The following is an 18,093-nucleotide window of genomic DNA, read 5'->3' as shown; positions in this document are numbered from 1 at the left end:
TTACTGCAACCTCTTATATTCTATACCCAGATCAAATCAGGGCCAATAACCATATGGTTGAGACTCGTTAAACAAAAGTCATTCAGTTGATAACAAATGCAATGATAAAGTCTATTTCTGTAGTTAAGTGGTTTTACATGCAGATCAATGCAAGAAATGAATGGGTTTTTGAAAGCATACTCTGAGGAAGTGCCCTACGCAATCTGTTAGAACTCTATCAATGCTTCATCTGGGTAATTTATTTACATTGCCCATATTATGATGTGGCATTTTTAATGACAATGAAGGTAATTAAATTAATGCAGTCCACATTGTAAGAAGCATTAAATAAGCCTTTGAATAAAGTCAAAACTCTGCTTGGTTGGAGCGATGTAGATGCAATGTAAAGTTAAATACCTTTTAATACTCATTAATAACATACGAGCTGCATATTTTAGACTCGGAAGGTATAACTGAATAAACACAGATGGACATAAGTGTTCACACAGAGGCCCATTGACCTATTAGTCAATATACAAGAGATACGATCGCAAACTGCGTACGTTGTTTGGTTTATCATGAACTGCAACGATACATTATGCATGCATATGCTAAAATATGTACAGTAAAATTCTGATCATACATGACGAGATGAGGAAAATAAGGCCGGGCAGTGGTGGTATGCCTGGACAGAAGTCTACACACACCGATGGAAGCTATCGACAAAACAGTGTAGTACGCATCAGTACTGACTTGAACATTGAGAAGTAAATACAGTTATGAACCTTGTTTACATTGGAAGTGGATACTGGTGATTCACGGTGGTATGGTGAAAATTAGGAAGGAAACTGCAATTAAAGAAAGGAAAATAATATTAAGACTGCATGAAGAAGGCAAATCTTATGCCGAAATTGCACAAATCATTAAACAAAGCACATACACAGTGTGCAGTATCATTAAGAAGCAAAAAACTTCAAAAACATTGATAAATAAAGAGAAAAGTGGATGTCGCCGTATGCTCACTTTGAGAGAAGAGAAGATGGTAATTAGGACAGTGCAAAAGACTCCAAATATATAATTTTCCAAAATTGCAGCAGAACTTCAGGAGTACATTGGTAAACAGGTACATCTTAAGAACAATCATAGAACTCTTCATACAGCTGGATATCATACCCGAAGTCCCAGGAGGAAGCCATTTATCAGCCCAGTAAACAAAAAAAAAAAAAGAGATCGGCATTTGCTCAAGAGTACATAATGAAGGGTGACCACTTCTGGAAAAAGGTTATTTTTTCACATGAAAGCAAATTCAACATTTTTCGCCATGAAGGAAGAACGTCAGTGTGAAGGAAAATGATTACATAGTTTGAAACAGCCAATCTCCAGACTACAGTCAAACATGGTGGTGAAGGTGTTATGGTGTGGTGGTGTATGGCGGCTTCAGGTGTTGGAGACCTAGAGTTTATAGATGGAACAATGGACCAGTATGTTTATTTGGATTATTTGATAAACAATTTACGACATTAGTGCCCCAAAACTGGGTCTACAAGCCGATTACTACTTTCAGCAGGACAACGACCCGAAGATTACTGCTAATAATGTTCGTTATTGGATTGTTTATAATACACCTCATACCTTGAAATCCCCTCCCCAGTTCTCCGACCTTAATCCCATTGAACATCTATGTGAGGAACTTGAACGAAGAGTCAAAAAACAGTACATATCCAGCAAAAAACAGCTAGAAGAATTTCTTCTACAAGAATGGAATACTACTGGTGAAGAAATCACAAGAAAATTAGTTGCCTCAATGCCTAACAGATTAAGAAGTGTTATTCGCAACAAGGGAATTCACACACATTCCTAAACCGTACATAAATGGTGACGAACGTGCAGTTTAAGTTGTTGTAGGAACATTTACGTCCAACCATAAAAGGACTGGAAGACTATCTTTATTTTACTTTTTAGCAAAGCAGTTTGTTTAAGTTTGTATATTCTGTAACTGAATATACAGTTATAAACGGCATACATTTCTATTAAATATCTATTTTTAAAAAATCAATTACTATTGCCAATATGTGCATATGTCAAATGTCTCCACTGCTGGGTTAACACTTATGTCCGTCAGTGTACATGGTCTCAGATATAGAATATTGTTTTGAAGAAAGAGTAATTTTCAGGGTTTTTTTTTTAGAATGATATACGGTATACAAATACCATAACTCCACTTTCATAATGGAGGAATAGAAAGCAGACAGATGTTGGTGCTTCTCTCACCTACAAAGAGTACAGGAAGTTCTGTGAGGAAACATTTGTGGTCCCATTTTCTTCAACAAAAGGCAACTAGACAAATTTCCACACGTGTTGACAACGACAGAAATTTGAGTTTGCTGGAAGTAGTTCTGCTTTGTAAAACAGTAGTCAAAACTCCTTCGGAAGCATTTCTAACCCCCTAATTTCACTGTATTCACAGGTCTGATAATGCAACAGTTAAGACACACACCCATCTCAATACAGCACAATCATCATCTGTCTGCTGAATACTCTGCACTGAAGCTGTATACCATCACATCCTCATGCATACAAGGCAAGCAAACACTTCAGCTGTGGTACAGTGGTACACAGCCTGCTGGTTGTTGGTGACACACAATAGATTGCAAGAGAAGAAAAATAAATATGCAGTCGTTCAAAAAAGAATGAGTGCATGCTATATTTTATAAGACTTAATTTTATTATCAAAATATAATTTATCTCTCATATAGATAAAAATTCTGTGGATACTCACAACAAACATATCTATAGGTTCAATTTGTTTCTAAGAAAAGTGTACCTGTGAGGAATTTATACAATACCATGCGCTCATTGTATTTTTGAGCCACTGTACACAACATCAAATACCCACACCCTGAATAATCATAATACTATATCCCAAAACTAATGTCACTGGTAATTCATCTCCAGCAGTACATCTTGAACTGAAGATTAGGTAGACCTCTGGCAGACTAGCTGCTTTATTGAACTTGTAAAGAAACCAAGAGTTTAGGGTCAAAATAAGTGTCTAGCATTTCCAGCATGATTCTATTTGAAATATTTCAATTTATACAGAGCTTCCCTCCAAAGCCATTTCAAACATTCTGAGATTGAAGTGTTCAGCCATATAACACACAATGTTGTAAATTATTCAAAATCAAACGGTTGATGGGACAGCGGCCTTTACATATAACAGCTGGTAGGTACATAGAATCAAAGGAAAACCTCTTCTTTTGTGGCTGAGACAACAGTATGTTACTATCAGTTTAAAGTATGATAATTGGTTATTCATCGCAACAAGGAGTAAACTAAGGTTGTTCTTCCTACACCTGAAGTAGTACCATTGCAGCATATTTATTCCTTTCAAAGCTTCAGAAATGGACTAACAGAGTTCACTTAACAATCACTGAAGATCACTAGCAGAAAAATAGATACTACTTAAAACTGTAAGTTAGTAAGTACATATAAATGAAATATAATACTGATGATCCATGTAGTGTTAATGCTTAAACCAGCTATAGTGTTTTGAAACATGGGGAAATATTTATCAACCACTGCTGGAGAAACAAGTTACATATTTCAACATGTTATTCTGCAGCACTTTATTAATGTACAGAGTCTCACTAGTCTGATACCTAACGAACCGGTCATTGTAAGACTACTGGATGTTCAATAAAAAACCAGAAAAAAAGAACAATACTGTGTACTGCTAAGAGTACATATTCAAAGAAAAAAACAATATTGTAATTATAAAGACATATTAAATGAAAAAGACATTTTATTTAATTAACAGCAAGTTATAACCATGATTCACTTATTTAATGACCATCTTCCATATCACTAGACCTATTCTGGAAAATACAATCGTTATTCTTTGTTTTTTGGGCTTTTTTGGTTTTTACAGGTTTTCAGAACTTTTTGTGACAATGTAAATATCATGTGACCGGGGCTTGCTGCATCAGACTCCTGGATGTGTCGGACTGGCGAAGTGTCAGACTATCTACTGTACTTGCTTATTTATTATTAGGGTTGCCAGGTATCTCTTATTACACATGATATCCTATATTATGAAGTAAGAAAAGCTAGTTCTATACTGACCCCATACGAGACTATAAATTTCTCATATTTAGAAGCCAGTAAAAATAAACAATTTTATTATTTTCTTTGCTTATTTTTCACTTGGAGGCAGGCAGATGAATATATAAAAAAAAGCAGGACACCAATTTTCAACACTGAAAGACAAAATAATGAGTTTGATCACTTAAATAGAAAGGTTGCTAGCTTGCTTACTTGCTTGTTTAAAGGGGTCTAACGTCTAAGGTCATCCATTGACCCTAAATAGAAAGGATCATTTGAAGACACAACACTCCAAAGATGAAAGACATTACTCTGAGTGTTAGGATTTGTTTTCCTCTATCAACACCTATCATCAATTATTAGTACAATATTTCTACTAATCCTATTATTAGGGTTATACCACGAATGAAACCAAGGGGCCCTAGAATGAGCACATTAGGGTTGTAGTTAACTATAACATTTGATTTGCACTCAAAAAGTATTGATTCTGCATATTCTTAAGATTTATTTTTTTTTAATTGGCTTTACTTCGCACATACACAGATATGTCTTATGGCGACTATGGGACAAGAAAGGACTAGGAGTGGGAAGGAAGCGGCCATGGCCTTAAGGTACAGCCCCAGAATTTGCTTGGTGTGAAAATGGGAAACCATGGAAAACCATCTTCAGGGCTGCCGACAGTGGGCTTCGAACCCACTATCTCCCGGATGCAAGCTCACAGCTGCGCGCCCCTACCTGCACGGCCAACTTGCCCAGTGTTCTTAAGGTGTCTCAATCTTAAATGCTTGTGCCTGAGTAATGTAGAAGAACTAGAACCACCTGCAAAACTATCTATCAATCTAAAGGCATTAAACTATAAGAAATGAGAATATCAACTTTTATGTATTAAAAAAATGAGTGCCACTCTAGCCACCTGTTACTGTCCACTGTAGTGGTTTTTAAGGTGCAGAGATGGAAACACATCAAAATGAGCTGTTCTCCTCCATGTAAACTGAAGACACTGTGTGAATAGAGATGGTCGATAAATCGTAGCCTGTTACTTTGTCACCGATATTTTTCTGTCACCGATATATCAGATAATCTGTCACAGAAGTATCTGTGACAAAATATTGTTTAAGTTGTCTACTTGGATCATGCTCACAGGCCTATGTTATCCGCTGTAGATCAAGGTCTATATCCATTTTTCATTTACCAGTTACCTACGGCGATATTAAAGGTGTTAAATCATACATTTTATCATAGTGTATTTTTGAGCACAGTAGAGAGAATACCTGTCTAGCAACTCTGTATGTCAATAGCTAGCTCATGTTTCATTTTTTTTTTTTAAACCTACATTACATACCGTACTGTAAATAATTGGTATCCCGGAGACACGACACGGGTAATCACATTCCGCTTGTTAATTTATTGCGTATAATGTTAACAACCTTTTCCCTATGCATTATTAAAACTTCAAGTTATAAATGTGAATATTATATTTCCCACTTCTAATGTCCCGAATCTTCCAAAAAATACCACCCGACTTTGTCATTATATCAACTAGAAGTATTTCCATACTGGCCGACCGCAACCAAAAAGTGACCATGACGATAATCATATGCTCGTGCTTCCTGTGACTAGTCCTTTATTGGTGTAGGGACCAGATATTTCAGAAGATGAGACTACTGCAGTATTTTCAAAAACCTGATGAATGCATCCAATTTGCAAAACCTTGTTGACTTTTTCACTGATAATATTTGAGTAAATTTTGGAAATATTAGTGCTTATTGAAATTTAAAAGATGAACAAAAGTGAGTAATGAAAGCAAATTGTAGTCCCACATAGGACATAATGCCTGCAAACAAGCATGTGAAATGTTATAGAAAAAAATAGAACAGTTATTTTAAAACATTCCCCATCATTTTTGTTACTTTTAAAAAACGGAATTTGTTTTGAATTCAAAGAAAATAAATTTTATGAATTAATAAAACATAGGCTGATGAGATTATCTTTAGGTGAAGGATGCAACAGTACTATGATGCAATATGTAACTATTTAAAAATACCCTCGACAGATGAAGTATTTAAAATACTTTTTCCAAAATGGAAATACTGAAAAGTGATTATGGCTATAAATATATTTCCCACTCTAATACAATATTTATAAGGTAAATAAAGATACAATTTTAATTCTTAAAGGAAGTTATCTTGTCATTATAGCAACTTTTAAAGCTATAATGCAAACGAAGAAGAAACTAAGCAGCAAGATTAAAGATAAGCTTGCTAGGAGTGAGATAAAGTTATTGTTGACAGGATTGCTTCCCAAGGATCAGGATAAAGTTATGAAGAATCTTCTGGACTTTTACAACAGTGACTCAGGTTAACAACAAAAATTGTATAAATTTCTTGGGAGTAGAGTTTACAGTTTGTTCAGAATTCAAGCTCAACAGTTTTTAAGAATATTTTTTAAATTTTAAGAACGCAAAAAGCTGAACAAGTAACTACTCAATGTAGTGAAAATGCAAGCCAGGTAAGATTCTTTGAGGAGGTAAATTTACATACTGTTCTACATATAAAGGTTGGTAATCCTGTGTATTCCAGGTTCTAATGATAATTACAGGAAGGGTTTTTCTCAGTTATAAAAAATTTGAGGGATGAAAGAAACATATTTCCAAGAAAACTTGTAATATGATGGAATTAAAACAGTTTTTTGTTGTTAATGGTAAAAATGAAGAATGTTGGTTTATTACTTATGAAAGATTTTGTATTAAATATTCAGATTGTGTTTAAATTCATAACACATGTCATGAACGTTGGTTTCACAAAAATGTTTACTCTCACCACAAGTCAATTTTATTTAATCATTTAGCAGTACAATTGTTGTACTTGCAACTTCTTAACATTAAAAAATATGCAAGAGACTAATCAAGGACATAGTTGTAACATTTATGGATTTTAATTAGGCCCTTGACTCTGCTGATCGAGAAAACTTACATAAAATGGTTCGGGAATTTGGAGCAAAATCAAAGTTGGCAAACCTAATATGTGAAAGCCTTTCAAACATTATATCAATGGTAAAATGCATGGAAGAAATGTCACAACCTGTCAAAACCTTTCAAGATAAATGTATGTATGCATGTATGTAAGGCAAGGCAAGTTTACTGCCCATCCTCTTCAACTATAACCTGGAGAAAATTGTAAGAATTTGAAACAAAACACAAAATTTTGCCAATAACTTTGTGGGGAAAAGATAAACTGCCTAGCTTTTGCACATGACTTTGCTATATTTTTGGAGAACCTAACAAATGCAGAAATACCAATCAATCTCTTGGATGAAATAGCCAACAAAATAGGTTTGCGGATCTCTGTAGAAGATTACAAACATAAAAAATGCTCCAAAATATTTAACAACAGATATTGGTAGAATCAAGAAAGTGAAGAAATTGAAATATGTGGGGGAGATAATTCAATAAAATGGTTTAGTTAAGCCCGATGTAGAAGAAGGAAAAGGCATATGGTATGACTAAAAATGTTTAAAGCCTGGCAACCCTATTTATTGTTAAATTATTATTAATTATAAGATTCATTTGTTTAATATACTGTAATACTGACTATATAAAGCAGCTTTATATTTCTTGTAATGATGCATAGAAATCTTCACCATTTTGTAAAAATTAATAGGAAAATCTTTCATGTATTCTAATAATAATAAAAAGTATAATAATGTAGCTTGTCAAAAATACAGTACATGGTGATGGAATAACAGCCAATGTTGAACTCCCAGTGGAAATTTTATCACTGAAAATAACATATAATGTTACAGTTCCTCATGCAAAATTAACAAATTTAAACACAGGCTTATATTTGGTTGAATGTTTCAATTGCTACTTTTGATAATCACCGAGTTTATATTGCTGCATCTTTTAATAATACCATCAAAATACTGAAGGCACAAAATTTAAAAAAAAATCCACTCTCTAAATAACTCGTACTGCAATTTACACTGCAATAACATAAAAGCATTCCACTTATGTTAAAGGGTATACAAATTATTTGTAATCTATTACAAATATATATAAATATATTCTGTACATAAATATACTACAAAAGAGCCATCTACTTTATAACATTTCTATTGTCATGCTCAGTATTAGGCCAACATTGAGCAGAATAATGTTGGAATGATGGAATAATGAAGACAAACTGGTAAATCTAATAACCTTAATGTATAGTGTCAAAGTTTTACAGCCATTGGTCATTTCCTTTCAAATCTTTCCCAGACAACTGTAAGAGAGTGCTTTGAACTCTTCAACTAACATTCCATTTCAAAGAAACTGATATTTGGTACAAAATATGTTCATCACAAAGATCAATTAATCAGTCATTAAGCCACATGATAGGAAGGAAGGCAATCACAAAAACAGAGATATGATATTAAAGACCTACACCTCAAGTTTATGTGATGGTAACACTGGGGAGTCGCTGTTGTAGATTTTCATTGCTTCCCAACAGCTCTTCATCAGCTAAAAGAAGAACATCAGCTTCTGAATCATCACGTTTATCTTTCTTAATCCTACGATATCGAACCTTCACCCTCTGCAGCAGTCCTGGATCAGTCTTATGACTTCTACGGTTATTGTGTCTCATTAAGAAGTTGTCAGTCACCCAGAACATAAGTGCCTGAAAGAAGAGAAAATTAAGATAGAGAATGGGACTATAATTCTTGTCTTGTTATGGCATTTATACACACTTTTCAGAGCACATAGGTAACTTTAAACAATGGTCCAATATAAATGGGTAACAGCCATTGCTATATCAACATCTAAAGCAGGCCTGATTATGTATTTGCTTTAGTGCAGATTGGAGAGTGCTCTGTATTGTACAAGCTTCTTACCTGCACACAGCACTTCACGAAACATGTCTGTATGAATAAAGAACTTCTTGCATCAAGATTAACAAGGATGTTATTTAAAACAAACGATTTCCAAACGTTCATAATTAAGACACTTGAATACGAGAACACAAAAATAAAATATTTTACATGTTTTATACATTTGCTTCTTCTGACTCCTCATGTATGAAGTACAGAGATAATTGATGGCATATAAAATAAAATAAAATAAAATAAAATAAAATAAAATAAAAAAATAAGCACTAAAGTTAAAACTGTTTTTAAGATTTAATTATTTTTTTGAAAATTAAAATATTTCACTAGAAATGTTCCATTCTTAAAAACATACGTGAACAATACCAATATACTAAACCTTCACAATAAGTCTCCCTGTCGCACACGAGAAAATCCCACCAAAAATTTATATTTATCTTTCATAATCTATATATATATATATATATATATAACTGTCAATGTATGTATGTATGTATGTATGTATGTATGTATGTATTACATCTCCTCCTAAACCACTGCAGCGATTTTAACCAAACTTTGTACACTTATGACTTAGTATCAGGAGACAAACCGCGTGGGGATAAGACACCCCAAGTTCCCTTAGGGGCGGGGGGTGAGGGGGGCGACATATAGAAATATATGAAAATAGTGTCGAATCCATAGTTTTCGGATTCGCTGAGATGAATAGTGATACTCCGGAATTTTTTAAAGTCCAAATTCAGCCCCCCTTTTGCGTGGAGGCGAGGGGGGAGTGATATATCAAAATAATAGCAAATAGTGCCGAATCCATCCTTTTCGGGGTCGCTGAGATAAATAGTGACACTCCGGATTTCTTTTGACAAACTGCATGGGGGTAAGACACCCCATGTACCCATAGGGGCAGAGGCGGGGAGGGGGGGGCAAGGGGGTGAATTATAAAATATTCGAAAATAGTGTCGAATACAGACTTTTTATGGTCGCTGAGATGAATAGTGACACTCCGGATTTCTTATGACAAACCGCGTGAGGAGGAGGGGGGCGAGGGGGGTGACATAAAATATTCGAAAATGGCATAGAATCCATACTTTTTGGGGTCGCTAAGATTAATAGTGACACTCCGGATTTTTTAAAGTCCATGTTCAGCCCCCTTCGGGGTGGGGGGCGAGAGGGATTGATATATCAAAATAACCGAAAGTAATGTCAAATCCATCCTTTTGGGGTCCCTGAGATGAGTAGTGACACTCCAGATATCTTGTGACAAACCGCGTGGGGGTAAGACACCCAAAGTACCCTTAGGGTCGGGGGGTGAGGGTGACGTATAAAAATATACAAAAATAGTGTCGAATCCATAGTTTTCGGATTCACTGAGATGAATAGTGATACCCTGGAATTTTTCCAAGTCCAAGTTCTGCCCCCTTTGGGGTGGGGGGCGAGGGGGAGTGATATATCAAAATAACCGAAAATGGTGTTGAATCCATTCTTTTCGGGGTCACTGAGATGAACAGTGACACTCCGGATTTCATTTGATAACCATGTGGGGGTAAGACACCCCATGCACCCATTGAGGCGGGGGGTGACATATAAAATATTCGAAAATAGTGTCGAATCCATACTTTTCGTGGTCGCTGAGATGAATAGTGACAATCTGGAATATTTTGAAGTCCAAGTTCAGCATCCTTTTGGGTGGGAGTGAGGGGGGGGGGTGATATACGAAAATTATTGAAAATATTGTCGAATCCATACTTTTCGGCATCGCAGAGATTAATAGTGACACTCCGGACTTTTTAAAGTCGAAGTTCTGCCCCTTTTGGGGTAGGGGCGAGGGGGGGGGGAGTGATATATCAAAATAACCGAAAATGGTGTCGAACCGATACTTTTCGTGGTCGTTGAGATGAATAGTGACACTCCGGACTTTTTAAAGTCGAAGTTCTGCCCCTTTTGGGGTAGGGGCGAGGGGGGGGAGTGATATATCAAAATAACCGAAAATGGTGTCGAACCGATACTTTTCGTGGTCGTTGAGATGAATAGTGACACTCTGGAATTTTTTTAAAGTCCAAGTTCACCCCCCTTTGGGATGGGGGTGAGAGGGGAGTGATATATTCACTGCTAAGTATTTATTTATTTTCCACCTAGTCGATACAATGATTGCCTAAGGCAACTTAATGGTTAAAAGTGGTACATGTTTCGTATATTATCAACATCTTCAGCTACATAACACTGTTTAGATGAAAAATACATAAATTGACAAAATAATGTTTTAGAGGAAGTGTCCTTAAAATTAACATAAGATTGACAACATTAAAACAAACAAAAAACTCAAGAGAAAATATATAAATGATTTCTACAATTGAAAGCAGTTGTCAAAGAAACACTTGTACAATATTCCATAGAGAATATGTCCTAATGAATATTCCTTTCTTAATAATTCATGAAAAAAGGTCAATTTATAAATTAAAAATTATACAATTTGAAATTTGAATTGTCGAAATGAAGAAATCCAGATATCACAATGTGGCTCTTATTACTAATGCAGATGAAAATATTACTGATTCCTAGGCTTAATAAGAATTGACAACTAGGAATTTTAAAATATGTTACAATATACTTATTTAAGGGAGGGGGGGGGGGGGGAACATAAATAAACAAGCTTGCAGTTTTACATTTTTTATATACGATATGGCTTAGAACAAAGTATACCGAAACATGTAACACTGAGTTGCACGACAAGCAGGATGCAGGTATTTTATTAGACTGCAGTTTGACCTTGGCTTGTCACTGAAGTAGTTACAGTGGTTGGTGGACTCCAGCTCTAAGCGTGCAGGGAAAAGCATTTGCTGCGGAGCATTATTTCCGATCATACGGAAATGGGTGATTAGCGGGACCAAGTGTGAGGATTGTGCTGGAACATTTCTGAGAGGAATTCATTTGTATGCTCGTACCAATTTCAATAATTTTTAGGGGGTATTAGGTAAGGTCCAACAATGGGAATATCAGATTTCCAGTAAATCGTTTATCTGCATTTTAGGAATATTATGATTATCACAGTAATAATGAACGGACATACAGTAAGGTGACAACTGGTTTCCAATTTGTTTACCCACTCTTTTCACAATGAACTCTGAAATTGTTCCAGCACTGGTTTTCACACAGCTCTTACTATTCAGACACATGCTCTGTATAACAGTAATCAAACCTCTATTAATGAGTTTCCTCTCCAGAGCTTCTCATACTAACTCTCACTACAGACATTGTTGTATACTTTCTCTCTGTGTAAAAAAGACATTATGAAGTCCTTTCCATATTCCCATTTCCTTTCAATCATCTGTCTCATTATGAAGACTGGGACAAAGATTGATCTGCCTTGTCTAAAGCTGAACTGTTTTCCTTCTACCATTCCTCAAACCCTTTCTCTGATCCTCTTGTCTGTATAATCTTCTCAAGAATTTTCATTGTATGGGGGAGAAGAGTAATTCCTCTGCAATTCCTGCAGTTTCTCTTGACTCCTTTACTCAAAAGTAGAATTATTAATGCCACTTTTCTGGTATACACTATTTCTTTCATATCAGTTGAAATAATCTACGCAGCTGGGTCACACCTCTAGGTTGCCTCACCAGGGCTACCACCAAAACTGTTGTTCCCCCTATTCAGTAGTTCAGAAAAGCACTCCCTCAATTTTAAAATATCCAACTGTCCGAACTTTTTACGAAATTTGTCCTTTCATTTGTTTTTCTACTTTTCCTCACCCAATTATGCAATATTTCCTTACTTTCTGTAATTTCCCGAGAGAACCATGGCCATCGCTCTTCTTTCTTCTTCAAATATTCTTCAGCACTGCCTTTTTCTGTGTTGCGTGTTTCTTTACTCTCTGGTGTTTTGTCTTTCATACATTTCTTCCAAGTAGCTTTCCATCATTGGACAGCTTCTTTAACTCTCACACTCCACCATGTTGTTCTGCATTCTTTTTTACTGCTGATGTGCCATATATAGCCTCTATGCTTCTTACCATACTTGTCTCGGACATTTTTCCACTCTTCCTCAACATTTGTTGGATCATTTTTGGGAGAAATTCATTGAATTTTTCCTGGAAGCTTTCCTGTACATCCACGTCGATTAGCTTCCAGCTTCTTATTTTTGTGTCTCTCTATACCTTTTCCATCATCTTACTCTTAGCTTTGCAACAATTCCCTTATGGTCTCTTTCAGAGGTTTCCTCAGGAATAGCTGTGCAGATGCATTATTTTTCTGTCACCCCAATCATACTAAAAATCCACCAATTCCTCTGTCTTTCTTGTCAATGTGATTGTCTCAATCTTGATTTAATTCATTCTAGAAATGGTGCATCGCTTGTAGGGGATGCCCTACCACTTTCCAAGATCCTGCTCTACCATTTTTAAGGCTATTAATACTGTTTGAGTTGCCATGCACAAAGATATTTTACAGCTACTGCCAACAGCTGATCAAGCTGATCCTAAAATGGAGTGCAGATGCCTCTTGTAGACACCCCTAACCTGGGAACACATGCTGCATGATTGATTCTAGTCTCTTTTCCCACTATGAGGAAAAGGTAACAAACAAAATGAAAAATAAGTGAACAGAAACTGAAGATTTAAATTATTAACACTTTGACTACCAGGAAGTTCCAGGGAATTTAAAACTCCAGCCCAACCATTTTTTAACAAGTTCCTGCCTGCCAGACCTACCTTCTGCACTATGGCACTTTTTTTTCTTTTTTTTTTTTGGGCGGGGGCAAGTTGATTTACGTCGCACCGACACAGATAGGTCTTATGGCAAAGATGGAACAGGAAAGGGCTAGAAGTGAGAAGGAAGCGGCCATGGCCTTATTTAAGGTACAACCCCTGCATTTGCCTGGTGTGAAAATGGGAAACCATGGAAAACTATCTTCAGGGCTGCCGATAGTGGGGCTCGAACCCACTATCTTCCGAATACTGGATACTGGACGCACTTAAGCGACTGCAGCTATCAAGCTCGATAACACTATGGAACAAAAATATTTACTACTCCTATATTATGCTTTGAAATAATGTGAAAATTAGAAAATACCTGGGAAAGGAATTCTAGTTTAATTTTAAGGTATGATACCTGGTGTCACATGCTCCAGGGTGCAGAGGGATGCCACACTTCCTGCAGTATCATCTTGTGTCAGATACTTTTTTCTTGAGACAAACTCTACATCTTCTTGTCAGGTAGGGATCAGTTTTCAGTGGTGGAATTTTAGCAGAACATGTTCGTTCATTTTTGCATCCAGGCGTGATGGGGGCTCTTTAGCTGGTGTTCTTTGTGGGGTGGCCTGGTCAATAGAATGCGGTGAAGTGGATGCTAGTGATGACGTGTTGGAGAGATCAGGAGAGGCTGTTCTGACTTGGCTCGGGGCTGAGACTGGGACAGAGATAGAGGCTTATGACCTTCAAGATAGTGTCTAGAAACTGTATGTATGAACTGTAGATAGGATTGTTTGTCTGGCTAATGGACTTTTGGAAGAGACTGAAAGAACTGAAGAGGCTGCACCGTAGTAAATAGAAAACAAGCATTTATCGGCCATTTACAAGTTTTTTCATGAAGATGTATAGAACAAGGTATTGGTCAGCTGTGCTGTTCCATGCATGTGCTGATCAAACTATGAAGTGACTTCAACCATTTCAGCAGAATGCATGGATGAAATCATGGTGATTATTTTCTTGTCCATCCAAGAGACAAGAAGAATTTCCCCACCACATTTGAATTTCATTTCCCCTCTTTTCAAGGATTTCTGTTGGTCCCCAAGATCTTTTGGTACTCCCCTATTTTGCCTGTTAGTCCCATAAACCATGGTATTCTGTTCACATAGGGTTTTTGCAAGAGCAACACTGTTATAGTAGTTATCCATGTAAACAGAATACCCTAGGCCTAAATATGGAGTAAGAAGTTTGAGAACAGTACTTTTTAAGGCCATTTCACTTGTGTTGGAAATAAGCAATTCACAAATGTATCCAGTTTTAGATTCACCAACCATCTTAACCATAATTCCATACTTAATTATTTTAGATGTATTGTACGCTCGAAAACTCAACCGGCCTCTACAAGAACGCATGCCTTCATCTAAAGCAATCTTTCAGTCAGGACTGAAAACTGATCCGAAAGTTTTTCTAATATTGGCCTGATTTTATAGAGCCTGTTTGCACTGTTTCCACAGTTACTACTGTCACTAAAATGCAAAACCATCGTAATAATTTCAAACCTGTTCCTGGACACTGTCTTGGAAAACACATGTGTTGAAAACACAGGATCATCTGTCCAGTACATTTTTATATTTGGTTTCTTTATAATCCCGGTAACTAACAACAATTACAAGTCATTACTTTCATTTTTGTCCGTATTGAAAATAGCGGTCTCAATTTACAAAAGGTATACATTTATTATTCAACCTATTCTATACATACAGTACCACGTTGTGTGGTTAATTAGACATAAAAGATGTGAATATTATGGACATGTTTCGCCCTTCTTATTGGGCATCATCAGCATATTAACTAATCTTAACATACATACATACATACATACATACATACATACATACATACATTATCATTATAGACTGTTATGCCTTTCAGCATTCAGTCTGCAAGCCTCTGTGAATTTACTAAACGTCGCCACAATCCTCGATTTGCAACTAGTGTTGTGGCCTCATTTAGTTCTATACCTCTTATCTTTAAATCGTTAGAAACCGAGTCTAACCATCGTCGTCTTGGTCTACCTCTACTTCTCTTACCCTCCATAGCAGAGTCCATTATTCTCCTAGGTAACCTATCCTCCTCCATTCGACTCACATGACCCCACCACCGAAGCCGGTTTATGCGTACAGCTACATCCATCGAGTTCATTCCTAAATTAGCCTTTATTTCTTCATTCCGAGTGCCCTCCTGCCATTTGTACCAGCAATCATTCTTGCTACTTTCATGTCTGTTACTTCTAACTTATGAATAAGATATCCTGAGTCCACCCAGCTTTCGCTCCCGTAAAGCAAAGTTGGTCTGAAAACAGACCGATGTAAAGATAGTTTCGTCTGGGAGCTGACTTCCTTCTTACAGAATACAGTCGATCGCAGCTGCGAGCTCACTGCATTAGCTTTACGGCACCTTGATTCAATCTCACTTACTATATTACCATCCTGGGAGAACACACAACCTAAATACTTGAAATTATCGACCTGTTCTAGCTTTGTATCACCAATCTGACATTCAATTCTGTTGAATTTCTTACCTACTGACATCAATTTAGTCTTAAAACAAACATTTTTAAAAAGATGATAACATTTATGATTTATAAGAATTGAGCTCTCCCCTGCGAACCATGTGACCTTGCCATGGTGGGGAGGCTTGCGTGTCCCAATGATGCAGATAGCCGAGCCGCAGGTGCAACCATATCGGATGGGTATCAGTTGAGAGACCAGACTAAGGAATGGTTCATCGAAAGGGGGGTAGCAGCCTTTCGGAAGTTGCAAGGACGGCAGTCTGGATGATAGACTGATATGGCCTTGTAATAACACTCAACATGGCTTAGCTGTGTTGATACTGCTACACGGCTGAAAGCAACGGGAAACTACAGCCGTAACTAACTCCCGAGGACATGCAGCTCTCTCTGTATGAATGATGTACTGAGGATGGCTTCCTCGCGGGTAAAATATTCCGGAGGTAAACTAGTCCCCCGCTCGGATCTCCGGGTGGGGACTACATGAGAGGGGGCGATCATCAGGAAGATGGATACTGACATTCTGCGAGTCGGAGCGTGGAATGTTAGAAGTTTGAATCGTTGTGGTAGGTTAGAGAATCTGAAAATGGAGATGGAGAGACTAAAGTTAGATGTAGTTGGTATAAGTGAAGTACGTTGGCAGGAAGAACAGGATTTTTGGTCAGGCGACTACCGAATTATCAACACAAAATCAAACAGGAGAAATGCAGGAGTTGGCTTAATAATGAATAAGAAAATAGGGCTGCGGGTAAGCTACTACGACCAGCATAGTGAAAGAATTATTGTCGTCAAGATAAACACCAAACCAATGCCCACCACAATAGTGCAGGTCTATATGCCTACTAGTTCAGCGGATTATGAGGAAATCAAAAGAATATATGAAGAGATAGAAGATTTAATACAACATGTAAAAGGTGACGAGAATCTAATTGTAATCGGAGACTGGAATGCAGTGGTAGGCCAAGGAAGAGAAGGTAATACAGTAGGAGAATTTGGATTGGGACTAAGGAACGAAAGAGGAACTCGGCTGGTTGAATTCTGCACTGATCATTATTTAGTCCTTGCCAAAACTTGGTTCAAACACAACAAACGACGGCTGTATAGTGGATGAGACCTGGAGACACTGGAAGGTATCAAATAGACTTCATTATGATTACGCAGAGATTCAGAAACCAGGTGTTGGACTGCAAAACCTTCCCAGGAGCAGACGTGGACTCTGACCACAACTTGTTGGTCATGAAATGCCATCTGAAGTTGAAGAAATTGAAGAAAGGAAAGAATGCAAAAAGATGGGATCTAGACAAGTTGAAAGAAAAGAGTGTGAGGGATTGTTTCAAGGAACATGTTGCACAAGGGCTAAATGAAAAGGCTGAAGGAAACACAAGAGGAAGAGTGGATAGTCATGAGAAATGAAGTCAGTAGGGCTGCTGAAGAGATGTTAGGAAGGAAAAAAAGATCAACTAAGAATCAGTGGATAACTCAGGATCAGGATAACACCTGATCTCTGAACGACGAAAATACAAGAATGTTAGAAATGAAGAGGGCAGAAAAGAACACAGGCAATTAAAGAATCAAGTGGATAGAAAGTGCAAGGTAGCTAAGGAAGAATGGCTGAAGGAGAAGTGCAAGGATGTCGAAGGTTGTATGGTCCTGGGAAAGGTAGATGCTGCATACAGGAAAATCAAGGAAACCTTTGGAGAAAGGAAATCTAGGTGTATAAATATTAAGAGCTCAGATGGAAAGCCACTTCTAGAAAGAAGAAAAAGCAGAAAGATGGCAAGAACATATCCAACAGTTGTATCAAGGTAAAGATATAGATAATTTGGTTCTGGAACAAGAAGAGGCTGTTGATGCTGATGAAGTGGGAGACCCAATTTTGAAGTCAGAGTTTGACAGAGCTCTGAGA

General features: G+C 36.9%; 1 protein-coding gene across 2 annotated transcripts in view; it reads right to left on the bottom strand.

The window, feature by feature from the left end:
* The window catches only part of LOC136873824 (store-operated calcium entry regulator STIMATE), a 102,924-nt gene that overhangs the window by 23,331 nt on the left and 61,500 nt on the right, over positions 1 to 18,093 (bottom strand). For both annotated transcript variants that reach the window (XM_067147083.2, XM_067147084.2), the window contains exon 5: positions 8,505 to 8,738. In XM_067147083.2, the coding sequence (XP_067003184.1) occupies positions 8,514 to 8,738 (225 nt within the window). In that variant the 3' untranslated portion in view covers positions 8,505 to 8,513. The remainder of the gene's footprint in view (positions 1 to 8,504; positions 8,739 to 18,093) is intronic.

The sequence above is a fragment of the Anabrus simplex genome, chromosome 5, assembly GCF_040414725.1.
Source record: "Anabrus simplex isolate iqAnaSimp1 chromosome 5, ASM4041472v1, whole genome shotgun sequence".
NCBI classification, from domain to species: domain Eukaryota; kingdom Metazoa; phylum Arthropoda; class Insecta; order Orthoptera; family Tettigoniidae; genus Anabrus; species Anabrus simplex.
This window is presented reverse-complemented; position numbering and strand designations above follow the sequence as displayed.